The 26792-nt window shown below is 56.3% G+C and overlaps 1 protein-coding gene across 6 annotated transcripts in view; it reads right to left on the reverse strand.

The window, feature by feature from the left end:
• The window catches only part of RNF123 (ring finger protein 123), a 145889-nt gene that overhangs the window by 52315 nt on the left and 66782 nt on the right, over positions 1-26792 (reverse strand). For 3 of the 6 annotated variants that reach the window (XM_038408371.2, XM_043518397.1, XM_043518395.1), the window contains exons 22-35: positions 26272-26378; positions 25702-25894; positions 24500-24645; positions 23512-23595; positions 22557-22664; positions 20256-20433; positions 18003-18077; positions 17179-17266; positions 16708-16795; positions 16414-16498; positions 12812-12951; positions 12438-12626; positions 8546-8621; positions 3970-4054 (exon numbers count right to left, since the gene is read on the reverse strand). In XM_038408371.2, the coding sequence (XP_038264299.1) occupies positions 3970-4054; positions 8546-8621; positions 12438-12626; positions 12812-12951; positions 16414-16498; positions 16708-16795; positions 17179-17266; positions 18003-18077; positions 20256-20433; positions 22557-22664; positions 23512-23595; positions 24500-24645; positions 25702-25894; positions 26272-26378 (1642 nt within the window). Of the gene's footprint in view, positions 1-3969; positions 4055-8545; positions 8622-12437; positions 12627-12811; positions 12952-16413; positions 16499-16638; positions 16796-17178; positions 17267-18002; positions 18078-20255; positions 20434-22556; positions 22665-23511; positions 23596-24499; positions 24646-25701; positions 25895-26271; positions 26379-26792 lie in introns of all 6 variants that reach the window. The other 3 variants (XM_043518399.1, XM_043518398.1, XM_038408374.2) reach the window with 2 other exon arrangements.

The raw sequence follows: 26792 nt of genomic DNA on the forward strand, positions 1-26792 counted from the left end.
CTGGATATTTTGCTTACCTGTGTCAATGTCTAATTCTCTACCGAACCTTTCCAAGTTCTTGGCCTCAACAACTTCCAGTGGCAGAGAGTTCCACAGGCCAGTTACACATTGTGTGAACAAGTGTTTCCTTTGATCAGGTTTTGAATTGAACTGAACTGACTTGAATGTCCCCTTGTTCATACACTAGCTGCCATGGATAAGAGATGTTCTGGATGTCCCTCAGACTAGTCAATATTTGATAGACTATCATGTCTCCTCTCTAAGATAACAATCCCCATCTCCTCAACCACTCCTCATAGGAGAGTTTCTCCAGGCCCTGGGTCTTTCCCATTGCCCTTCTCTGGGCCCCTCTAATTCTGAGCTATCCTTTCAGAGATGGGATGCCCAGTGCTGCACAGGATCCAGATGAGGCCACACCAGAATTAGAATGTTCTCTGCCACATTCCTTTTGCAGCTGAACACATCTTGCTCTTCTGACCACAGCTGCCCATTGAGCAGAGGTCTCCATGGCATTGTCTCTAATGGCACCCAGCTCCCATCCCCGAGCTGACAGTTAAGTCAGGCCTTCTGGGAGTAATCCCCTCCAGTATATGTTACTTTGCATTCAGCACACTGAGTATAGTTTGCCACTGGGTTGCCCGTTCCCGTGGATTGTTTCGGTCCCTCCGGACCTGACTAACAAAGAACTGGGCCATCTCCAAGTTTAGCCACCTCACTGCACTCCCCTCATGGTTCCCATTGGTAGACAGCCCCTTCTGTAACCAGTGCTCCTTTGGGGATTTCCCTGATCGCACCTTGCTAGCCCAACTCCCCACCTCTGCAGAGACAACCCCTGCCCCCCTACCAGCTGGCTGAGGAGCACTGTGCCATAGTTAATGGAGCAGGTTTGTCTGTTCTGCCCTCAACTCGCTCCCTCCTTCTGGGGCAAAGAGGAGAATGAACACAGTGTTCCAGGTATGCGGTCAGTCTTACTGCAGGGAGCTGCTGCCTCTATGCAAGGACACCTGGGGAGGTGGATTACAGTCACTGCGTTTTGCTCACTGCCCTGCCGCATGGCAATCTCCTGTCTTATCTGCTGGCCACTGCCCCCAAGGGCATCTGGACACTCCTGCTCCAACGATGAGGTTTAACTCAGATGTGCACTGTTCGGGGGGGGGGGGGTGCTTGCCTCACTGCTTGGAATCTGATGCCTGCCCTTCAAGCGTTAGAGGTGTCCATGGTCGGAGTTGCTGCTCACCTTTCTTTCTGACAACCAGCGAGGGGGAGAAAGAGGGGGCCCGAGAAGGGGCCCGCCGAGGTTCCACAGCTTGGGAGCCTTGCTGATTTCCACATAGGAACTGCTTGGTTAACATAAAGGACAGAGATGGGTTTTACCAAGTGCCAGCCCACAGCCTTGCCGGCTGTCAAGAGTCGAGTTGGGATCTCACATGTCCCCTTCTGGAGGCCCCGGTGGGCCCCTGCTTACCCCTAATACCATGCTCTTCGTACTGTCCTCCCAGAGTTAGCATGGGTCTGATTGCGGGCACAAAGGAAAGCTTTCGCCCCTCCCTCTGGCTGTCAGGTCCAGCAACCTGAGCAGGGGCAGGAGCTGCGGAGGCCGGGGCAGGGAGGTGATCCCGGAGCTCACTCCCCATCACAGTGCTGAGCCCCTTCAAGGACAGAGGGGCCAGCAAGAACAAGCAGTTCTGTGAAGTCTGTGGGAGAGCAAAGCCTGTTTGCATTTGCAAAGCAGAAAAGGCCATCAATTAGTGACCTTGTCCTGAACACTTGGCACAGTCATGCTCAGGGCTGTGTGACTGGTGCAGGGACTGTGGGACATGGGATATAATTAGATGCAATTGTGTACATTTCTGAGTCCTTGAGAGAAGGATCAGAGCAAGTCTGGCTGCAGGGCTGAGTGGCCCAGCCAGATGGGGCTCTGCTCTCTGCAAAGCCAGGGACTAACCTGTTCAACATGCAGAGAGAAAGTGGGATGCGCAGGATGAGGACCAGAGGCTCCCAGCAGGGGACGAGGCAGAGCTGGAGGCAGAAGGCATTCAGGGAGAATGCATGTGCAGACAAAGCCAAGTGGATCTTAGCTACCTCACCTGGACATGGGCTGAGCTCTTGGCAGGAAGCACACACACCCCCAGAACCTGCAGGATATGCATTCACCCTGTACCATGGCCCTTGGGCGTTCTGAGACAAGAAGTGGGAGAGGGTGTCCTGCCTGCCAGGACCACGCTGCTCCCCTTCCCTGGACAGGGCTTGTCCATGCTGTTGGCCTCATGGATATGGCCATGAGCACAGCAGCGTGCTAGGGCACAGCGCAGCCTGAAAGGGGGCAATAACTGTGGTTGATGACACTCAACCACCTGGCCAGTGAAATCACTCATGGATTTGCCAGCCCCTTCCCCACAGTAAGCTCCATGCATGGTGATTTAAGGGGGCACCTAGTTTAGAGGCCCCTTTGCTCATAGACTGCTGCACTGGACTACAGGCATTTGTGTCATTTCCTTATACCACAGGGACACAAGGACAGCAAGGATTCAACCCCTTCCCCTCCTGACACGGGGCAGGGGCAGGAGCAGGACACTGGGAGCTACTGCCAGCTACGTCTGGGATCTCCATAGCTCCCAGGTATCCCTCCAGCCCCTGCCTACTTCACACACAGCCAATACAAACTCTCTTCCACCTCTGGGAGAGCTGGCCCTGCCTCGCAGCAATGCTGGCCAGGATGGGGACTGGAGAGAAGGGGCCACGCCAGGGCCCGTGGCTGATGTGAGGCAAGGCAAGTGCCAGGCCCCCGCCTGCCCAGGTGAGCTCACTCTGCATGTACCCAGTACTGGCAAAACATGCCACTAGGCAGTAATCCTACTGCCACCTCTCTGGAAGCCTCTGCACAGGGTTTGAGTCTGTCCCCCATTCCTGCGACCAATGTGGGAGCTGAACCTATGCAAGGCACATAGCGGGTGAGTCCCCGGGTCTGGCAGCGCACATGAAGCCTAGAAGGGCACCTCACCACCCTGGCACTAAGCAGCCATCAGCCCAGAGCCAACTGAGGGAGGCATAAGGTTGCACATAGAAAAGTTGAGGGTCGCATGGCACCACCCTGCCATTTCATATAGTAAAAGCACATCAAGGCTTTGGACCCCGGAAGGCAGCACTGTTCTCCTGACTCACCTAGGCTCCTTCTCAGCAGCACACAAGGCTGAGTGTCCTGCCAGGACACCCTAAGAGCAGCCAGCTTAGAAAGGCAGGTAGCACAGTGGGTAGGGGACTAACCTGGGATGCAGGAGACCCAAGTTCCATTCCATTCTACTCTGCAACTGGCTCCCTGGTCTCAGCAAGTCTGTCTGGCCATCAGCTGCCAGCTGTAGAGCGGGGATAGGAGCCCTGCCCTGCCCCAGTGGGAAGTTGGAGTGGCCCCCAGATACTATGGAGATGAGGGCCACGTAAGTATCTTACACAGCTGGCATTAGAGGTGTGCACATGTGGGTGCAGCCCTGCCTAAGGGCTAAACTGCCACCAGTAAGAAGAAAGGCAACACCCCAGACAGCAGCACGGTGGAGGTGAGGCACCAGCAGGCTGGGCAGGTGTCCGCTCACAGCTGCCATGGGATGCAGGCCAATATGAAAGGGAGCAGGGCATACAGAGCAGTGGGGATGCTGCAGCAGGAGGACAGCAGGGCTAGTTCTGTGCTCAAGGGAGCACGCCTGCCCCTCTCCACGGCTAGGAAGGCCTAGGAGATGGAAGGGGTCCCAGTGGAGCCGAGGCAGGGCAGAGCAGCAGTTGGGCCAGTACATAGGGAGTTAAGTGAACGTGGTGTCCAACCCACCTTGTTGGGCAGATATGTGGACCCTAGCGACCAGCACACACCTGGCAGCGATTCCCATCCCCAGGCTCTGAAGGGCTGAGTCCATCCCCAGCTACACCACAGCACAGCACAGCCTCACGGCAACACTGCCTCTCGCAGGAGGAGTCACTCACCCTTGGAAGTCATTGTCCATGAGGAGTCGGACCAGAATCCCTGTCACAGCCACAAGGATTGGATAATGATCCACGCTCTCTAGCCCTGGGGGACAGAGCAGAGCCAGAGCAATGACCACGGCTGGGAAGGCCAGGCCATACCCCACCCCAGCATCTGCCCGGCTCTGTACCCTCAGCCTGGCAGCTGTACTTCTCTTTGCAGCGGCCCACCTCAGCTACACCTGTGGCCGCGCTGGGGGGAGTCCTGGGCCAGAGGCGCGACCTCCTCCTCCCCCAAACCACATAAGCACCTTTCACATGGCCTTGGTCACAGGCATCTCCCCATGGCCAGCACTGACTTGACTTCTCCAAAGCTTCAGGAAAGAGGGGCTCCCTGCCACCCTGGAAGTGATGCCCTGCGCTAGTGTGCTATGGGCGGGGGGCTGACTGGAGCTCCCCCTAGCAGCCTTCCCACGGGGAGTGTAGTTGAGCTGTGCCTCAAGGGAAGAGGAGACATTGATGAGATAATCATTCCCCAAAGAGAGACAGGCTGACTTAGCAGTGCCACATGGCCCAAGGGCTCTGCTAGCAGCATGATTGTTAATCTTCTGGCTATGCTTCAGCCATCCCCTGGCAATGCAAGCAGGGAGATGGCCTGTGGTGCAGGGACAGCAGGTGGCTGCTAGTACAGCACTGTCCTTCCCCAAACCTGGCCACGCAGCCCAAGGACATACTCAGCAACGCATAACTAGACAAGGACTTCTGCCTGTGCCAGGGAAGGGCATGCAGGGAGATCAGCCTCCATTCTACAGGCACCTCCCATCCGAAATCTCAGCCCCCTGTCCAGTTCCCTAGAGTGCCCACCTAAGGGCGACTCCTCACCCAGAGCAGGCGTGGAACATGGCAGCAGTCTAACAGCTGCTCAGAGTTTGGTGCCTGGAGACTCCAGAGGCCAGGACCCGAGGGGAAGTGAGGGAAGCGGAGAGACTTGCGGCAGGACAGAGGGTCTCATGGAAAGAGTCATGGAACCGGGAGTGAGCACAATGGTCAGGACCCCTGTTTACATCTCCTAGAGCCTGCCCTGCAAGCATTTTAGAAGCGCCGTTGGTTGGTGTGGCAGGTCACCCTTCTGTCGGACTCAGAAAAAGAATGCCCCCTGCTATATCCCCAGCCTGCAGGATTCCCAGCCCTGATGTTCCCGGCCATATGGCCCAGCACTCAGTGATAGCCCCAGAAGATGACAGACTGGGCCTATCTCTGCAAAGCACCCACACAGCCATATTGCTCTGCTGGCGAGGGGGAGCACCTGAATCCCCTGGGCCCTCTATGCAGCCACCAGTGAGTTCCTGACGCGCAAGGACGCAGCCAGATTCTAGGAAGAAGGAGTTTGAGGCGCAAGTGGTGTTTTCGTCCATCCTCCCTATGGAAGGAAAAGGCCCGGGTAGAGACCGTTGATCATGGAAGTCAACGAATGGGTATGCAGGTGGTGTCGGAGAGAAGGCTTTGGATTCTTTGGCCACTGGATGGTGTTCCAAGAAGGAGGAGTGCTAGGCAGAGATGGACTCCACCTAACAGAGAGAGGGAAGAGCATCTTCACAAGCAGGCTGGCTAACCTAGTAAGGAGGGCTTTAAACTAGATTCACCGGGGGAAGGAGACCAAAGCTCTGAGGTAAGTGGGGAAGTGGGATACCAGGAGGAAGCACAAGCAGGAGAGCAAAAGAGAGGAGGGCTCCTGCCTCATACTGAGAAAGCGGGACGATCAGCAAGTTATCTTAAGTGCCTATACACAAATGCAAGAAGCCTGGGAAACAAGCAGGGAGAACTGGAAGTCCTGGCACAGTCAAGGAATTATGATGTGATTGGAATAACAGAGACTTAGTGGGTAACTCACATGACTGGAGTACTGTCATGGATGGATATAAACTGTTCAGGGAGGACAGGCAGGGCAGAAAAGGTGGGGGAGTTGCATTGTATGTAAGGGAGTAGTATGACAGCTCAGAGCTCCGGTATGAAACTGCAGAAAAATCTGAGAGTCTCTGGATTAAGTTTAGAAGCGAGAGCAACAAGGGTGATGTCGTGGTGGGAGTCTGCTATAGACCACCAGATCAGGGGGATGAGGTAGATGAGGCTTTCTTATGGCAACTAACGCAAGTTACTAGACTGCAGGCCCTGGTTCTCATGAGAGACTTCAATCACCCCGATATCTGCTGGGAGAGCAATACTGCAGTGCACAGACAATCCAAGAAGTTTCTGGAAAGTGTAAGGGTCAATTTCCTGGTGCAAGTGCTGGAGGAACCAACTAGGGGAAGAGCTCTTCTTGACCTGCTGCTCACAAACCAGGAAGAATTAGTAGGGGAAGCAAAAGTGGATGGGAACCTGGGAGGCAGCGACCATGAGATGGTCGAGTTCAGGATCCTGACACAAAGAAGAAAGGAGAGCAGTAGAATACGGACCCCGGACTTCAGAAAAGCAGATTTTGACAACCTCAGGGAACTGATGGGCAGGATCCCCTGGGAGAACAACATGAGGGGGAAAGAAGTCCAGGAGACCTGGCTATATTTTAAAGAATCCTTATTGAGGTTACAGGAACAAACCATCCCGATACGTAGAAAGAAAAGTAAATAGGGCAGGCGACCAGCTTGGCTTAACAGTGAAATCCTTGCTGATCTTAAACACAAAATAGAAGCTTACAAGAAGTGGAAGATTGGACAAATGACCAGGGAGGAGTATAAAAATATTTCTCAGGCATGCAGGAGTGAAATCAGGAAGGCCAAATCACACCTGGAGTTGCAACTAGCAAGAGATGTTAAGAAGAAACAAGAATAGAAAGACAAGACAAGAAGAAAGTCAAGGAAAGTTGGGCCCCTTACTGAATGGAGGAGGCAACCTAGTGACAGAGGATGTGGAAAAAGCTAATGTACTCAATGCTTTTTTTGCCTCTGTCTTCACAAACAAGGTCAGCTCCCAGACTGCTGCACTGGGCAGCACAGCATGGGGAGGAGGTGACCAGCCCTCTGTGGAGAAAGAAGTGGTTCGGGACTATTTAGAAAAGCTGGACGAGCGCAAGTCCATGGGGCCAGATGCGCTGCATCCGACAGTGCTAAAGGAGTTGGCGGATGTGATTGCAGAGCCATTGGCCATTATCTTTGAAAACTCATGGCAACTGGGGGAAGTCCCAGACGACTGGAAAAAGGCTAATATAGTGTCCATCTTTAAAAAAGGCAAGGAGGAGGATCCTGGGAACTACAAGCCAGTCAGCCTCACCTCAGTCCCTGGAAAAATCATGGAGCAGGTCCTCAAGGAATCAATTCCGAAGCACTTAGAGGAGAGGAAAGTGATCAGGAACAGTCAGCATGGATTCACCAAGGGCAAGTCACGCCTCACTAATCTAATTGCCTTCTATGACGAGGTAACTGGCTCTGTGGATGAGGGAAAAGCAGTGGACGTGTTATTCCTTGACTTTAGCAAAGCTTTGATTATGGTCTCCCGCAGTATTCTTGCCAGCAAGTTAAAGAAGTATGGGCTGGATGAATGGACTATAAGGTGGACAGAAAGCTGGCTAGATTGTCAGGCTCAACAGGTAGTGATCAATGGCTCCATGTCTAGTTGGCAGCCGGTATCAAGTGGAGTGCCCCAAGGGTCAGTCCTGGGGCCGGTTTTGTTCAATAATCTTCATTAATGATCTGGAGGATGGCATGGACTGCACCCTCAGCAAGTTTGCAGATGACTCAACTGGGAGGAGTGGTAGATATGCTGGAGGGTAGGGATAGGATAAAGAGGGCCCTAGACAAATTAGCGGATTGGGCCAAAAGAAATCTGATGAGGTTCAACAAGGACAAGTGCAGAGTCCTGCACTTAGGACAGAAGAATCCCATGCACTGCTACAAACTAGGGACCGAATGGCTAGGCAGAAGTTCTGCAGAAAAGGACCTAGGGGTTACAGTGGACGAGAAGCTGGATATGAGTCAGCAGTGTGCCGTTGTTGCCAAGGCTAATGGCATTTTGGGCTGTATAAGTAAGGGCATTGCCAGCGGATCGAGGGACGTGAACATTCCCCTCTGTTCGACATTGGTGAGACCTCATCTGGAGTACTGTGTCCAGTTTTAGGCCCCACACTACATGAAGGATGTGGAAAAATTGGAAACTGTCCATGTGTCCGGAGGGCAAGAAAAATGATTAGGGGACTGGAGCACATGATTTATGAGGAGAGGCTGAGGGAACTGGGATTATTTAGTCTGCAAAAGAGAAGAATGAGGGATTTGATAGCTGCTCTCAACTACCTGAAAAGGGGTTCCAAAGAGGATGGATCTAGACTGTTCTCAGTGGTAGCAGATGACGGAACAAGAAGTAGTTGTCTCAAGTTGCAGTGGAGGAGGTTTAGGAAAAACTTTTTCACTAGGAGGGTGGTGAAGCACTGGAATGCGTTACCTAGGGAGGTGGTGGAATCTCCTTCCTTTGAGGGTTTTAAGGTCAGGCTTGACAAAGCCCTGGCTGGGATGATTTAGTTGGGGATTGGTCCTGCTTTGAGCAGGGGGCTGGACTAGATGACCTCCTGATATTCCAACCCTGATATTCTATGATTCTAAAGGTGACTTACCTGGCAGCCGGAGGTTGACCACTCTGTCGAACAGGTTCCGCTCGGCTGTCACGCGATTCAGCACCTGGTTCAACAGCTGTGCGGGGACAGGAGAGATGTCAGGAGAAACTGTTCCTATCTCCTGGACGGGGAGCCTGCCTGAGCAGGACGGAGCAGCCCCTTTCCAGCCGTCAGCCCCAGCCCCAAGTGGGTGCATTGCCCTCAGAGAGCACACCCGCCCCATGCAGAGCCTTCCCAGGAGATCGCCCCTCTTCTGCTAGCTGCTTCTGAACCTCCCACCAGCTGGACAAGACGCATCTGGCTGAGCACATCCCATGGATTACTAAGGATCCACACCACAGAGCACGACAACAGAGTAGACTGCAGCCTTCCCATCCCTACCAGGCGATGCCTGGGGGAACTGCAGCTCCCAGCTTTCAGCATTCCATTAGCACGGCATGAGATGGCAGCAGCACTGCAACACTCCCTCCGTGGGAGCATGCTGACTCCCTCAGGCTACACACACATCAGCAGTGAGTGCAGTGCTGGTAGCCCCTGGTGGGCAAGGAGCCATAACCTGCAGCGATGAGGCTGAACATGTGGGCAGTCACACTGGCTGCATTCCAGACTGCCATCAGTCTGGAGGAAGCTCTCACCAAGGAGAAGCTACACTCACAGGCCACATCACGGCCAATGGCAGAACTGATCAGAGTGGGCCAACCGAGCGCCAACTATGAGCAGGGCTGGGTGCAGGCGCTTGCTGGCTAACAGCTGCCAGTGGCCCAAGGACCTCTCTGCTGAGCCCAGGACCTAGCAGGACTAGGACTGCTGGTCTCCAAACACAGCAAGGAAACAGCTCAGGCCCAAGAGGCTGCTGGGCAATCACATACTGTAACTCCTCACTTAAAGTCATCCCAGTTAACGTTGTTTTGTTGCTGATCAATTAGGGAACCAGCTCGTTTAAAGTTGGGCAATGCTCCCTTATAACGTTATTTGGCAGCTGCCTGCTTTGTCCACTGCTTGCAGAAAGAGCAGCCCATTGGAGCTAGCTGGTGTGGGCTTGGAACCAGGGTGGGGCGGCAGCCCCCCATCAGCTCCCCTAAGTTTCCTGTGCAGGGGCAGCCGCCCTGCAGGCTATCAATTGCCGGGCAGTTCAGCTGTCCCTTCCCCCACTGCCATGTGCTGCTCCTGCCTTCTGCCTTCGAGCTGCTCCCTGGAGCCTCCTGCTTGCTGGGTGGGGCAGGGAGAAGAGGGGTGCTAATGTCAGGGTGTCCCCAGCTCCTTTACCCCATCAGGCCACAGAGCAGGAGGGGACACAACAGGACTCAGAACAGAGGGAGCTTGCTGGCAGCAGCTGCTGTCTCAACTTGCTGATCTACTTAAAAAGGCAGCGTATTTAGAGTGGGGTCAGCGTATTTAAAGGGGCAATGCGCATCCCTCTCTCTCGCTCACACAGGGTGTGTGTGTCTGTCTGCCATGCTGTCTCCCGTCCCTCCAGTCCCTCCATTCGTGCTGCCTTGTAGAGCGTGAGGCTACATTAACAATGAGTTAACCCTTGAGGGCTCAGCCAAATGCTAGTTCATCATTTATCAGTAAGGCATTCCTTGGGAAATATCCCACCCTCTTCTACCCTCTGACTTCGCCACCTCAACCAAGTTTCACAATCATCATTGCTGTGTAGAGTATTAAATTTTTTAAAACTTAACAGTGTATGCTTGTGTATATCTATCTATCTATATATAAAAAAAATACAGTCTTTTGTCTGGTGAAAAATATTTCCCTGGAACCTTACCCTGCTTATTTATATTAATTCTTAAGGGGAAATTGGATTCACTTAAAGTAGCATTTTTCAGGAACATAACTATAATGTTAAGTGAGGAGTTAGTGTACAACGAAGCTCCACCCAGACGAGCAGCAGGCTTCTGCCCCGCCTGGCAGTGAAACTGAATGTTGTTAGGCTCCAGGGTGAGCCCCCCACTGGATAGCTGAGGCTCTGGGCGTGACCTTTCCAGCACACAGCCCACCTCAGTTCACTTGGCGCACTTGCTCTGCCGCCATCATGGCTACTCTTCTTTCAGCTGAAAGCAAATCCCTGGTGCAATCAAGTAGGGCCGGCTCCAGCGGGACCCCCATGGCGCAGGGCATGTCTGGTACCAGCACCAGTGCTCCCTGTCCACATCAGGGCGAGCCATGAGAGCAGACTGGCCCACTCTTGCTCTCCCCCTTCCCTGCACACCCCAGCCCTCACTCTGCCCTACCTGCATCTGTATAACCCCCTTCACTGGCCGTGTCCTCTCTCAAGGCAGCGAGGCCCCACCCTGGCTACACATCATCTGACCCTGCCAGCACGCCCCCTTGTTGTGGTCTATCTTGGGACAGAGGCATGGCGTACAGCAGCGTGCCTGGGGAAAGCTGCCAGTGGTACTCCCCTCTCCTGTACTGTACCCCTTCTGTAGCCCCCCATTACAGCCTTGAGCATGCAGGAAGCGAGGGGCATGCCACTGCACTCTGGCGGGTGGCTGGGCTCAGAGCTGTGCTGCCAGCTCAGCTGGCCAAGGTGGGCTCCAGGAGGCTTGTGCCAAGTCACTCCTGGCACAGCATCCCCTGCCTGGAACCCTGGCCAGACGACAAGGCCTTGTTCAAATCAACCTCTCCGAGTGGAGACTCAGAAGTGAGCCTTAGGACCTAGTGCAGCCTTGGGCCTAGCATAGGCGAGGGAACATCACCTCGCAATTCCAGCCAATGACTGGTGGCTGGCCAGAGCAGAGCTCTGGGAAAGAGACGTCCAGTCTCGATTTACAGACTCCCAGGACAGAGAATCCCTCCGGCCCAGGCACATTGCTCTGAGGGGCTAGGGCCTCACTTGGATAGCTGGGGTCATGCTTTGTTTGACCTTTGCCAAACTCAGCTCCCTGTCCTGGCTCGTGCTCCGTCTTTGGTTGCTGGATGTCAGAGGCCTCTGCTCGCAGTCACATTCTCCCTGTGGAGCGACTCGGCCTGGGGTCAAGTCATCTCTCACTCCTCATTTCAATAAACTGCTAGTGCAGCTGCTCTTCACACCAAAGGGGACTCGTAAAACCAAGCATTATGTCAGTTCAAGGCTATATGCAGACACAGACTGCAGATGGGTAGTTGCTAAACTGATTTTAGCTTTACTAGCTTTAGCCACAGGGCTGTGATTGGCAACAGAGGTGCCAAGGTGGGAATACCAGTGGGTCAGGATTAAGGAACAAGGGCAGAGCTGGAAAGGAGGAAATCCCAGGATAACAACAGCAGGGCGCTGCAAGTCAGTCGCCGGGGCACTGGCAGAGCTGAGAAGGGGTGGAAGCTAGGGACTGCAACAGCAGAGGGCTGTTGATTAGGATTTAAGGACACTGGCACAGCAAGAGTGGGTGCCCAGCTCTGGAATACCCGCCCTAACTTTATTTCAGGTTCCAAGCAAGGCCAGCTCTCCCCTCCCCTGCTTCCCTTGAGTTCACAACAAACAGATGAATGCATCTCCTCTCTCTCAGGGCTTTGTACAACTGCCATCTCCACAGGATCTGAGCAGCTGCCATGTGAAAGCCACTGGCATGGGGAAGTCCTTAGTGTCCTTAGTCTGGAGCATGCATCTTTTCCCCCTCATGGGGCTGCAGGGAGTTCTACCTGGGACGGGTTTCTGTGTGGTAGGGGGCTGATGAGGTGCCTGCTGGAAAAGCTTAACCACATAGGAGGGCTTGCAGTGCCGAGAGTCGGCCAGTTTTCTCCCACAATAGCTGCCCGCAGGTGCGTCAGCCTGAGACACTGATGCTGGATCCCCTGGGTTGGTAGTTTTAATAGGGGCACCTGGGAAGGGGGCTCTTTATTCGTGCCATCCTGCCCTCAGCAGGGGGTGCTCTCGCCTGCTCTACCGGCTCCCAGCATGGGGATGTACCTGGGCAAGTCTCCTGAGCAGCAGCTCCGAGGAGGGGCGGCTCCAGTCGAGGAAAATCTCGGGGGCCAGCGTGACGGTCATTTCCAGCACTCTGAGCAGGCTTACCGACAGGTCGAAGCACGTTGCGCACACCTTCAGCTGGCGGCTGTCCACAAAGTTCCTCTCCAGGCGCTCTGCCGCCTGCTGGATCTGCCCGGGCACAGGGCACAGCTCAGTACAGGGCCTTGCAAGGAACAGAGGCCTCCACCTGCTCATGCACGCATCAGAGCTGTGCTGCTTGACTCTGCAGGCAGGCCGCCCTGGCTTGGCTCCCAGAGCCTACATAGCCTGCTGGGGTCCCCTCTAGGTACATCCAGCCAAGCCCCAGCACTCACCTCCTGGATCATGCCAATGAACTCCGAGAAGGCCCAGTTGAGCTGGTTGAGAACGCTGTTGAGGAAGCTGGGTGCCATGTCACAGTCACTGCGCAACAGATCGGCCATATGCTGCTGCAGCAAGGTGGAGGGGCACGGCTCTAGGACCAAAGGGCAGAGTCAAGGGCAGACCCAGCACTGGGGAACGGGGCAGCCTGGGATGCCCAGTTCAGAGAGGTGGGCAGCTGGGGTAGGCACAGGCCTGGTGCCCTGCAGCACTTTAAGGCCAGGAGGGAGACTGAGCACAAAGCCGAGAGCCCCTTGTGCCCGGCTGCTAGACAGTGAGTAGAGATGGCAGGTGCCCTGCAAGGCTAGGTCCACACACTATTCTGAGCATAGAGCTTGCCCGTGGGCTGCCAGCACTTCCCTGCATAAGCTGGGCTACAGCTGTGCAGTCGTAGCTCTCCCTCCCTCCCTCCCTCCCAGGGGAACAGCAGCCTTGAGCTAAGCAAGCCTCTAGTGCTCAGCTCCAGAAAGCCCCAGACCAGTTCAGTAGTAATCTCTCCTGATGCCAGCATCACAGTCGCTGCTCCGCGCCTACACACCTGCCCCCTCATGTGGGCCCTGGCCTGCCCGGCTGCGCTCTGAAGGCCATTGAGGAAGGTGCTCCCCCCTGAGATGGCGCAGAGCCCTTCCCCAGGGCTGCGCTCCCAGAGCCCAGGCAGGCCATTTCTCAACACTCCCACCATCGCTCCCCAGCTCACCCCTCTTGGCATTGGCAACCCCCAACACAAACACACTGGGGCCCAATGCAGCTCAGCCAGCCAGGGGCCCTTAACAGTGTCCCTCCCTGGCACAGACAGGGCTTGGGCCTAGGCACTGCCCAGCCAGGGAGGGAAAGGGAGGGGATGGGACACTGAGCCAGGATAGACACTGCACCACAGCCCGTAGTCACTGCCACAGCTGCAGGTCCCAGCACTGAGCCATGCCTGCCACAGCAGGGGAGCTGCCACGTTCCTGCGGGTGGGGCAGAGCCCCAGCAGGGAAAGCAGACAGCAGCAGCTTCCTACAGCTGCAGCGCAGTGTCCCCGCATGTCCTGCTGAGCAGAGCCACCCCGGTCTCAGCACCAGAGCCCCGCTACCAAGAGAGACCGAATGGCGCCAACAACGGCCCTGGGACTGGCCCAGACAATGAGCAGCAGGGCCTGCAGCTTCCTGGCCCTTGCCCTCCCTGTCGCAGCAGGGAGCTCGCATGCTGCAGGCCAGGCACTCTGCCCTGGTCTCCTGAGGGACGGAGGGGTGCCTGGCCCAGCAATGTGCTGCTCCTTTGAACACTCCCTCCTGCCTATAGCAAGGGCCAAAATGCCTGGGTCTAAGGGAGGTGGGCCTGCTTCCCGGGGCCACCAGGGAGCAGGGGCTGCGCCAGTGTGGACAACCTGCATGGACTTCCAACGCAGCAGAAGGCTCAAGCTGCTTGGGGGGTGCCTCTGGCAGTGGGACCTGGTTCTCCGGGGCAGGGGAGCAGCACTTCCCTCAAGCCGCTCCCCAGACACAGCCCGCGCAATGGGCACTGCACTGGAATCAGCCCCTTGTCCCCCTGCCCCGCTCAGGCAGGGGCAGGGCCCAAGGGCACCTCTGCGGAACATGGTCCCTTGCAATTAGAGCAGCATTCATTATTGGTTCAGGGGCTGCACAGACCAGCAGTGCCAGGAGCCAGGCCCATCCCTCTGCCCGCTCAGACTTTTCCCAATCAGATGCAGGAGCACCCAGGAGCAGACCCACACCAACGCTGCCCCTGGGGGTGCAGCAAGCATGCCACACAGCTGCCAGCATGGGACATGGGAATGTTACCATGGCGCTCTCTAGCCTGCAAGCCAAGGCAGAGGCTGGCGCAGCTCATACCCTGGATCTGCCAGCTCTGTCCACCCGCCCAGTCACAGCAACTCCCTCCCCTCCGCCACACCCACACTCACCCACCCCTCTCTCAGGCAGGAGGCAGCCACCCTGCTCAATAAGCCACGAAGCCACCACCATGGTAATGGCAGCCCTAGGTGGGTGGCCCCCCTCTGCACAGCTGCAGCAGGGGCTCAGGGCACTGGCATGGGCTGCCCCATCTCCCTGGCACGGAGTCGAGATGCAGGCCAAGGAGCCCCTCCCCTGCCAGGGCTCCCACCAGGACTGGAGAGGGTCGGGGGCAGGCCAGGGGCACACCAGGAGGGGAAGCACCAGGGACTAAGAGCTACTGCACCACCACACAAGACAGGGCCGAGCAAACAGCAAACTTACGCTGGAGGCTAGCAACAGACAGATCTCCTGGGCTCCCAAGAGAGAGAGACAAGAGAGCAGCATTACAGAGGGGGCAGAGCGCAGTGCCGGCTGGGTGCACAGTGCAGCACCTATAGCTGCAGGGCCCTAAGCCCACACCCAGAGCAGTGCGCCAGCCGCTGACCTGGCATCACCAGAGCTCTCCACTGGAGGAGAGCGAGGCCCAGCGGCTTGTACACGCGCACACTCCCCCCCCAGAGCCCAGCTGCATGTGTGCGCGCACACACCCCAAGACCCTGCTGCTTGTGCACATGCGTGCGTGCGTACGCACATATAAACACACCCTCCCTTCAGCCCCAAGGCCCTCACACAGCTCCACGTAGGGAGCAGTGCTCCAGGGGCTGATGAGCAAAGGAGACAGACAAAAGGGAGGCCACAGAAAGGAGGATGCCACTATCACTCCTCTATTAACCAGCACCCCGCGTGGGCATGCCAGGTGCCTGGGTGGCCATGCGATATTTGGATTCGCTTGCTGTTCTGTGGCATCTGGTTTGCCCAGGGCTTGGGTGGAGATGGGGTGCTTGGGAACAGCAAGACCTGCTCACAGAACTTGCTGGCTCCCCAGACCACCTATTGCCCCAGCGAACAGACCAAGACTGGCCCTTCCAACACCTGGCTGGCTGGAGCCAGGGGGACACGGCCCCAGTCACTGCTGCAACAAAGCCGGCTACAGCCAGCTGCCCTGGCACCCGCTGCTGTCCGCAAGCAAGGCCCCAGGCAGGGCCTGATCCCCAGGCCACGACAGCACAGGAATGCGATGGAACAAGGGCACCAGGGCAGTGGGGGATGGAGAAAGGAACAGGCCCCCCTCAGGCTGTGGCCATTGTATGCTCCCTGGCGCTCCAAGAAGCCTCTGCTCACGCCTCCTCCATCACCTGCTGAAGAACCCCTGGCTCGGCATTTGCACACTGCTGGGGCTGTTCCTAGCACCCCCGGTTGGGCTTGCTGGACACATCCCTGGTTTCCCAACAACAGGGCCCCGCTAGATTCCTGCGCCAGACCCCGCACCCCATACCACCCTCAATACCGCAAGTGCCCCAGCACCAAACCCCGCCCCCTCATACCGCCCGCAATGCTGTGAGCGCCCCAGCACCAGACCCTACCAGTCCCCACCCTTCCCTCCACCAATGCCGCGAGTGCCTCGCGCCAGACCCCACCCTTCCCACTCCACAGCTGCGAGCACCCCAGCGCCATACCCCAGCCTCTCCTGGCAATGTCGTGAGCACCCCAGCACCCGACCCTGATCCCCCCAATGCCATGAGTGCCCCAGCACCAGACCCTGCCCCCACCCCACTCACTCTGCAGGCTGGGGAGATTGGCATCCTCGGGCTTGGTTTTCAGCAGGTGCGGGAGCCGCGTGTACCTGTATCCAAACCCACAGCCCTGCGGGAAGGGAGACAAGGGCAGGGTTAGGACAGGGCTCCCCAGGCCTCCATGGCAGAGCGCCGAGTTGCACCAGGCAGGCTGAAGGGGACATTGCAGGTGCTGCCCAGCCTGCCAGGGAGAGGGCCGAGACCTCTCGCCTGCAGCTGAGTGATGGCCCCAGAGGCATGGGCCCAGGCAGCTGGCAGCAACAGGCAGTGGGACCTTACCCGCCACAGCCGAACGAGGATCCAGTTGGTCTGCGCCCAAGGCCGCTGCTCGTAGGGAGCCAGGAGGTTTCTCATCATGGATATTCGCCTGCCAGACAGAAGGGACAGGTTGACAGCCAGGAACGTAAGGAGAGCAGGGTGGCACATTCGGGGCTCAGAGGGCAGGGGAAGGAGAATGACAGGGCACCAATGTCTGCAGGGCCAGCACCCGCAACACACCCAGGGGAGGGGTGGGGCCAGCACCTAGGGGAGGGGTTAAAGTTAAGCTATTTCTTCCCGTCCCCAGCTAGTCTGCAGCTGATCTACCCCAGCAGCCATAATCACTGCTACAGCCCTAGCCCCAGCCTGCTCCAGCCCAGGGATCTCTCAGCCATGCAGCCCTCCCCCACATTGTCCTGACACCCACTCTTCCACTCCCAGCTCCTTTGCCCCAGCTCCCCATGGCAGTTCAGGGTGCGGGTCGGGACTTACTGTTCCTCTGGGATCCTCTCCACGGCCTGCAGCGAGTGTGGGTAGCAGACATAGCTGGCCAGTGCCTGCATCAGCGAGTCCCGAATGTCTGGGGGCAGAGGAGAGGGCTAGGCTGACACAGCAGGGCCAGGCCTGTGGCTGAACCGTGCAGGGAACAAGGGAAGGGACTGGTCCCTGGCAGGAGGGACAAGTGGCATTTTAAATGGTACAATCCAGGGGCTGGCTAGGGCCCTAGTAACACACCAGCAACGGGTCCCCTCCTGCCAGCTCACTCCGCCCTGTGACCTCCCAGGCCCTGCCAAGCCAGGGGCCAGGCTTGGAGCCTCCTCAGGCTTTCTCCAGTCACAGGATAACTGCCTAGTACCTGCTCATCTCTGCTCATCACCTGCACAATGGGGAGGTCGTGGATTCCCCTACCCCACGCAGCTGGGAAATGCATGGCCTCTGAGAAACGGCCTGTCTGCACCCAGCCAAGACTGCAGAGATGGCACTGAGCCTTCAAGGCATCTGCTGCGGGTTTGCCATCAGCAGACGAGCACGCCCAAGAGAACCCACTCCATGCCAGTAGCTGGGACGCTCTGCCTCCCTTCCTCTTCCCCTACTAATGCAATAAACTTTAGCAATTGCTAGGAAAGCCATCACAAGGTGCCCAGCAGCCCTGATACAGCCAGAAGCCCTGACACAGCCTGCTCCCTTCGCTGCTCTCCAGTAGCCCCTTGCTGCCACAGTGCAGGGTCTGGCAGCAAGATGGGGGCTGGTCACTGCCCGTGCTCTCACCCCCAACAAGCAGAACAGTCACCAGTTACCCAAGAGAGCAGCCTCACCAGTGCCAACGATCCTGGAGTCAGCAAAGTGCTTGGCCAGGATGGCAGCAAGACGCGTCAGAGTCTCTTCATAGCCTGCAAGAAAAGGGATTGAGCAGGTGGAGAAGCGACAGCCCATAAGCAGTTACAGGGACTCTGGGCACAGTCCCACACCCTCAGGCGGTTGCGGGAACCACCCCTGCTGTGAAGCTGGGTGGCAGAGTTTATTCCTATGTAACATAACTAGGTCTCACCCATGTGGTGCAACGATAACCATGGGAACAGTAACTGACAGGGCATCTCTGCCTGAGATGCAGAGAGCCTGACATTGCTCTGAGGGGGGTGTTTTGAGTTAGCCTCCCTGGACATAGCAGCTGCCAGGTGCCTGGAGAATCCCACAAAAGGCCAGCCATGAAAATAACCAACGGCTCCAAGTCCTAATTGCATGTATGGGGACGAGGAGTGCTGGACATAGGGAAGCCCCAGAACAGCAGAGGAGGACAGGACTGCGGTTCTGGACGCTCAGGATAGCACACCTAAGCCCATCTGCCCCTTCAAGCTGGGAATACAAAGGGTATTGCTCCTGCAGTGGGCTCCGGGCTCATCCCATGTGCTCAGCCCACGTTAGGAGCAATGTAACATCGTGCCGTACGCTGCAAGAAAACATTGCCAGGGTGGACCCCCACTGGGGACACTGCCATTCTCTACCTGAGGGTTTGAACCCTTCAGGAGCAGGGCTCTGGCTCCATAGCACACCAGGCTGGGCTGGGCAAGAGGAGCCAGCAGGTCTGCGAGTCTCATCAATCACCTGCACACGCAGGGCCGTTTTGGAGTAGCACTTTGGCAGCTGCGGGCCAGTCGGGCCAGGCACTGCACACACTGACAGAGCCCAGGCCTCAGACCTTCTCACTCCCCAAGTCAGCACACCCCTCGTCCTGGGGGGGATGCCCACACTGGCCCCATGATGCCTCTCGCTGGGAGAGAAGCAGTGTATCACCCACCTGCCCACACACCCTCCTTCCCACCTCAAAGAGCAAGCGGATTTTCACTCAAACCTGCCAGAATAAGGGGAGGGATAACTCAGTGGTTTGAGCATTGGCCTGCTAAACCCAGGAAATTGGGGATTGGTCCTGCTTTGAGCAGGGGGTTGGACTAGATGACCTCCTGAGGTCCCTTCCAATCCTGAGATTCTATGAACACCACACCAAACGGACTCCTCCCTGACACAGGAGCACAGAGCCAGGCGGGCACTGGAGTGAGCATGGCCAGCCTGGCTCTCAGACCCAAGGGACTCAGCAGGGAGACTAGCATTGCCATTAGCTACGCAAAGAGCCAGGAGTAGCCCAGCAAGGAAAGCCAGACACTGCAGAGGACCACACAGGGGGTTGGAACACTCTGATTGGGGAGCTGACCCATCTTTCAGTGACTGCCTGAGTCTTGGCTTGCATTGGGCCTTCAGATCTGCTCCCCACAACCTGACTGCCAGCACCTGCCCAATCTGTCAGCCAGCCAGCCAGCCAGGCATGGGGCTAACCCCACAGAAGCAGAGGGGAGGGCAGAAAGGAGTCACAAATCACGCAGGGCCCCAGCTACATAGCGACTCCAGCTGCAGAGTCTGCCACAGACTCTCAGCTCCACTAGAGCAGAAGATGGCTTAGATAGCAAAGGCCTGGTGGCTGGGAAGGGAGCAGGAACTGCCTATTCCACACCTTAGGTGTTGACTCTGAAACCCAGTGACAACAGCTTTGCTGTTCGCCATTTCACTGCTGATGGTTTTAACAGAAACGCCCCAGCTCGTGCTTCTCACCCCCACCCTTGGCAGGTAGTGAAGAGGACAGACATCCCTTCTGTGCTCCAAACCCAGCCACTTCCATTACCCCACTGTGCCAAAAGTCATCTGCCAAAGTCTCCAGCCCCCCCAGCCACCACTGTGGCAAGCTAGACACCCACAGGTCGAACTCCACATCACACTGCAGGAGCAGAGGCAGCAGAAGCATACAATAAAGACAACACAATGGCCAAAGACTGAGAGCGAGCAGGTGACCAAGCCCAGGAAATCCCAAAGGGCCCCTTTGAAACCTCAGTCTAACTCAACAAGCTGACCTCCCTCCCCGAGGAAATGGCCAGCACTCAGTGCAGAGATGAGCATATGGCAGGGGAAGCAGCCCCGATGTCTCCTGGGAGCTCACAGCCAGGGCGCAGCTTTGTCCTGCCCAGCTCCAAGCTCAGCCCAGCATAAGTGATCAGTGATGATAGAGCGAGCCCCCTCCTCACCGGGGAGCTCCTCCATGCTATGGACAGGGCTGAAGTAGTTCTTCAGCGCGCTGTAGCTGTTCATGGCCACACTGAGGTAGAACTCCGGCATGAAGGCGAAGAGTGAGCCCGTCCTGTCTCCATGCTCAATGGTGCGGATGCACACTCGCAGCAGCCAGTATATGTCCTGCATCTTCTCCTGCCAGGTAGAACACAGACACAAAAGAGTCAGCTTTCACCCCAGGCATGCCAGAAAAGGTTCTAGGCAACATACCACAGTGATCATTGCTGTGGGCATGAAGAATTAGAGGCTGAGAACTCAGTGGAGAGCCCCAGGACCACGCCATGCGGATAGCCAGGAGCAGCTCAACCTGAAGTGGCTTTGAACCAGAGGATGGAAGCTAAGCGTGAAAGAAGAAAGCAGAGTGCCGTCATCTTGGACTCCAACTCGGACAACACCTGGATGGATCTGTGAAACTTCTAGCAAACTGGGTCGCCCTCAGATTGGTCTGGTCAGCCATAAGCGGATTCAGCAGGCACCTGACTAGACCTTTTACGCATACACCATGACACAGTGGATCAACAGCTGCCTAGACGATAACTATAACAATAAATGTTAATGGGAAAAGGTCCAAAAGGGAGACAAAAGGACTGGGTTTGTTCAAGCGAAAAGGCCTACCGGTATAACTCAAGGACTGGGTTAGGGTAATGCCTGGCAAACAAAAGAGGAATGGGACCATAAATTAGTAACCCAAAACAGGTGTCGAGACTTAGGCCCAATGGTAAAGAAAATAATGAGGCGAGGAGCTATTTTGTCCATTACTTTTTTCTGAGATTCCTTAAAAGACTTCTGGGGACAAATGAAAAAGCTGCCGAACAACAAATGCTAACTGGGAGATGGGCTGCCCAAAAGCAGCGAGCCGTCACCCTCACAATCTCTAGGACCTCCAGGAGCCACCACTGGACCCTTTACTGTCCTAACTCTGAAAAATGTTCTGACCAGACTGGGCCAGAGAAAGGGAACCAAAACACATTCCTGCCTGTAACAGGATGCTGGCCAGGAGGTCCTGAGCCAGGCCCCTTTTAACCCAGCTCGAATTAAGAAGTATTAATTGGGTCTGGCTGAGTATGCCATACCTAATTGCTGGAAGAGAACCACCTGCAGACCTTATTAGCTGAGGACTATATAAGGCTGGTAGGAAGGAAGTGAAGGGGGGGGGGGGGAAGAGAAAGGAAAGGGAGGAGCCAAAGTCTGTACATCCCGGCTGGCTGGAGAAGCTAGCTGTCCCCCCGGTTGCTGGTTTGGAGCAGACTGTAAATAGAAGGTGGTGGAAGCCGACACTGAAAATAAAAAGCACTGGTGATTGCATTCAGAAGGGGTCTCTGGCTGATTTGTTGCGAGGGCAAGCGAAGGCCTCATTAGACTGCCTCCACCAGCTCCAGCTAAACCCTAATCATGCCCTGGGATGAAGATATTGGTGCCTGCTATCATACACCTCCCTTCCCCTCCTCCCCCCTGCTTTACGTTTTCCTAGCCCTCTTTTTCCTTCAGTCTAAGGACCATATGCTCTCCAACACTGCTGTAAGCCTGTAACCAAAAACACAGCTAAAAGCAATGCCCTGAACAGACCTGCGCTGGGACAAGTTGCCAGGTGCAGAAGTGGCTGATCAGACCACATGCACCCTCGTTGCTGGAGAAACACGGGTTCAGCAAGTCAGAGCCAGCCCCAGAGGCGGAAGCTGCATTTTCTCTTTGTGGTTTCTTCCCCTTTTCATGTGCTTGTCTTGCTCTCTTTTGTAGGAAAAAAGGATTGAACTTTAACAGCAGTGGCAGCTCCAGCCCATTCCAACTCATGGCTTCTTTTCCTCAAAGAGAACAGCTAGTACCATCTTTACTTCCACCTCAGACTCAGACGGGGGGAGGGAGTGGGGGTTCCTGCCAAAGGCTCTACAGCTCAAAGGGGGAGGGAGTGGGGGTAGGAGAAGAAATAGTGTTACAATGAAAGCCCCACTTAACTTCCTATTTCCAGTACTTTAACTGGGTTTCTTTCTTTTTCTAGATCTTTACTGAAATGCTGCCTGGTTTGTAATGGTGCATTTGCCATAGTATTAGCAGGCCGAGGTGTCTGCTCACCCAGGCCCAAACCAACATTAAGAGTTTTAAACAGGAACAGTGGCAGGGTCATGTTTACCCATGGGACTCTCTGAGCCCATGTATCTATCAAAATCAATACGACAAGCCCCACAGCTCAGAATTTCAGAGGTCAGGCTGAACCGCTGCCCACCCTCCCCCAGGCTCCTCCCACCACACGCTTCTCTCACCTTGGAGTAGATGGTGACATTGATCCAGGCTAGACGGCGACTCAGGTGGTTGAGTTTCTCTGAGAAAACCTTCTGGCTTTTCACCAGTTCCTCGTAGATGTCCCTCCTCTGAAAGAAGCACAGCGGGTGTGAAGAGCCCCTCCCTGACCAGACAGGCACGGTGCAGAGCAGAATGGACAGGACACAAGAGGTCCCCCCTTCTATGGTTCACAAGGGAGGACAGACAAGAGCCAGAGGGGCCGGAATCCAGCCTTGCCCAGCCAAGAGGCATCCATGCGAACACTGGGAGAGTGGAAGCCAGAAGCAGAGCGATGCCCAGGTGGGATCCATCGCTGCCCTGACCAGCAAGAACCCCAGGACCAGGAACCTTGGCCAAGTATTAGCCACTAGGTGTCCAAGTACTTTCAAATCACTTGCTGTAAGAGGCAGTCTTTGGTAGGACTGGTCACATGGAGTTACCCTCCACCTGCAGGAGCCCTGAGCCAGAAACCGTTCTGGGCATTTCCTGTCTGGTTTCTTGGCGGCACCACCTGTTAGGTGTCCTTCCACTAAGCCCCAGTACTGCATGCGGCGGTGCCCAGACCCAAAGGGGGTGAGGCGTCTATGCCACGGGCTGGGTTTGGAGGGTTATTTTATTCAATACTTTTGGGGATAGAAACTCTACACCCTGTAACAGACCAGTCTGGTCCCATGAGGCAGGCCCTCGGCCTGTGAACCCCAGAGGTAAATGGAGAGCAACACCCATGCTTTTGTTCCCCCTGGCCTGCTGCTGGGGCTTACACTCTAAAGAAGCAGCAACTGAACCGCACAGTGCACGTGCCCCTCCTCCCTGCCAGCCTCCTCGCAACCCCTGGCTTGAGCTATCCTCCAGCACAGATGGCAAAACCCTTTGCCCCAGGGCTCTGCAAAGGCTACAAAGATGGAAGTTGTGGGGGCTACCAGAGGGACTCCTTACCCTCTTTGGACATCGGCTAATCTTCTCCTCTGTGTCCTTCAGTGCCAAGGCATATTCGTTCACATCATCAGACACACCCACCATCTGAAAGACAAGTGGGGAATGGTGATGCCAGCACACAGCTTTTCCAGCATGGTCAAGAGCAGCCTGACCCCAGAAAGCAGCAAACGGGCCAGCATCGCAACACTCCTGTCCCCTGGCTGGGCTGCTCTCAGCACCCTGACCCTGGAGAGCAGCAACTTGGCCAGCATCGTGACACTCCGCTCCCGACTGGGCTGCTCTCTGCAGGTCAGGGGATCAGAAGGCTGGAGCTGCAGTAATTTGCTCTCACTGCAGATACAGGAGCAATTCCTCCTCACCAAAACCAGCCACTTGCTCAAACATAGCAAAGGCTAAAGGACCAAAAGCAAGATCTATGGTAGCTTGTAACCCCCTATGCTATGCTAGAAGTGAGCCCTTCTCTGTCCTGGATTGAACTGGGTGGACTGAGCAGAGACATCCAGATCCCAACAAGTCCTGGGCTGCTCAGGTGAACAGCCATCTGGCCCAGCATCCCTGTGCTCTAGGCCCCAGCATGCTGCTGTTACTCAGCTCCCACTCTCCAGGAAAGGAATTCAGCCCTACCCCTAACCTGTGTGTATAGCCACAACAGCGGAGGGAGAGAAGTGGGGGGCTGGAGATCAGGGACTAAGCTGCAATCTCCAGTGACACCAAAGCGTAACAAAAGCAGTCTGGGACAGGATCTGCAGTCCCTGCTCGAGACACGGGGTCCCCTCCTGCCAGAGTCATCACCCCAGGATGAGTGGAACAGCAAAAGAAACAGGGCTGTGCCACAGACAGATGTGCACACTGGCCAAGGTGGCCCTATCTCTCTCGTGGCTCGATAGGCACAAGGGAGCTGGTTCATTGCAAGGACCCATGAGTGCTGGCCCAAGCGTGGGGCAGCACGACAAGGGCTGTGACCTCCTCCTCTATGGGTCCTGCTCACCTTACCAAGCTGCTGGTGGACGCTGAGGTTGTACATCATCACTATTCCATCCAGGATCTCCAGAAGGGAGTTCTCAGTGATTGACTGCTCCGGCTCCTCAGGGGGTCTCCCCAGTAACAGACCCTCATTTCCATGGCTGCCTTCTACTGCAACCCAGGCCCGAGACAGAAGAGAATTCTCAGCAACGTCGCTGGCAGTACAAGGCCTGCACACCTCCCCATAATGCATCACCCCCAGTGTGCAGTGTTTTCAGGGACCATGACCACTGCACAGCTCCCTTCCAACCCATGCCTTTCCCCAGCCATCGTTCCCTCTCTATGAGCCTGGGGGCCTCACACAAAGGGGCCGAGCTGGCTTTCAGAGGACGAGCAGTACTCCTGTCTGACGTGCTACTGCAGTCCGGCCCTGCCCACAGCCCCTATCCTCCCAAAGCCAAGGAGGGAAGAACCTGGCAAACACACATTGAGCAGAACCTCCAACCCTTCCCACTGCATGCTGGGAAAGGGCTGGGCACAACTGGGGCATTCTGGGCACTGCCAGGCAAATGAGCAAAACCCAACAGCCTCTGCCAAAATCAGAGTGAGGCCAAGATCATCAACAGTGGGCAGGGCAGGGAACTCAGCCCCAGGTTCTGTGTTATGTACCATTAGTCCGCAATACCGAGTGCCACTGACTGCAGACTTGGGCCCCACCACCTGGGCTCTAACCTGCCCCCATGTGAGCTCCCAGCCCCACTGCCTGGCCTGCTCCTGCCCACGCACTGCAGCAGTCAGGGCTGAGTTCAGCCACTGGGCTCGCCTCCTCACCTTTGAGTAGGCAACTGGACTGACTGATTTTTAAAGAAAATGCAGGCACTTTGATAACCTGCTTCAGGAGAGACTTCACCAGCCCAGGCTGCCCACGCCAGGATCAGCACTGCCGTGACAGCACATAGATGCACTCCCGGCTCTCCCACAGCTCCTGTGAGCAGGGCCATGCCCAGGTCATTGCCAGCCCCCAGCACCTCCAGGCTTTGAGAATCACACACTGAGCTCACTGGCTAAGCGACAACTCCTCAGTCAGACAGCGAACAATTGCTGCGGCCCTTTCTCAGCTAGGCTCAGGACTGATCCATTCCCCGGGACCTGGCTGGGCCTTTTCCTTTGCCTGCTTCTCCCACCCTTACCTGACGCCTTGACAAGCATGCAGTGGGAACTACTCACTGTCATCCTCTGTCCGCTGCTCCACACTCAGCGTGCGTGCTTTCATCTTCTCCAGGGTGCCCAGGGGCCGCCGCGGGTTCATCAGGCTGACAGCGGCTGTACTGAGGAAGCGGTTGGCACGGCCCAGGGTGGGTGAGCTGAGCCAACTGGGCCTGGCAAGGGCACCACCAATGGCCAGTGCTGCAACTGGGCGCTGAGACAAAGAAGGTCAGAAATGTGAGCAGCTCCATTTGTTAGGCTGCCCACTGCCTCTGAGCCCTCTATCTCCAAGGGTCGCAACTATGCCAGCCCAGAGCTTCCCTGGCTTCCTAGGGCTAACGTGACAGACCCCAGCTTGCTCTCTCCCTCCCTGCCACAGCTGGGCTGGCTGTGCAGGACCAACAGGATGCAGCACCCCATTCTGGCCAGACAGGGAGCAGAGCTGTGCAGAGATGGGAACGCCTTTACAGGTACTTCTCTGATGGCAGCAGCACTTGAACACTGGACTCTGGAAGCCACCAGGCTCACTCAGCAGTCCCCATCATGTGGCTTCTCTAGCCGCTACTGGGGGCACAGGCCTACGGTACCCACCTGGGCTGTGGAGGTTGCGGACTCCTCATCTTCGTCCAGGTCGTCCATGGTCACAGCCTGCAGCTCCGCAGGGTCAATCAGGATATTTGCTTTCAAAGCCAGGTCATCTGTGTGAAACGAGCCATGGGATTAGGATTCACTGTGGACCTACTCCTTTGGAGCGTGGAATGGCACATGGCCAACCCCAGGGAGTGCAGGGGGGGGAGACACTGACGCTGTCCCGGTGAAGTCACAGTTCTCTGGTCCCTTTGCTCTCCTCACCCCTGCCCTCTCACATGTGAGCATACGTTCTTCTCCATTACTCCCTAGCTGGCCTAGCACAGTCCAAGTCTGCTACACCAGAAACAGGGCTGGTGCTGCCGTCACACCTCCCTGGCACAACCCCACAATGACAATGGCAACTCTGCATAACTGGAAATAGCCCTGGCTCTGCCCACTGCAGCGCCGCCGTGAGAAGCCATGGGCAGGCTCCAGGGCACTCCTGGGAGATGGAGCAGTGTCCCCAGCTGGGGCACATACCA

This window comes from Dermochelys coriacea, chromosome 7, assembly GCF_009764565.3.
Source record: "Dermochelys coriacea isolate rDerCor1 chromosome 7, rDerCor1.pri.v4, whole genome shotgun sequence".
NCBI lineage: Eukaryota > Metazoa > Chordata > Testudines > Dermochelyidae > Dermochelys > Dermochelys coriacea.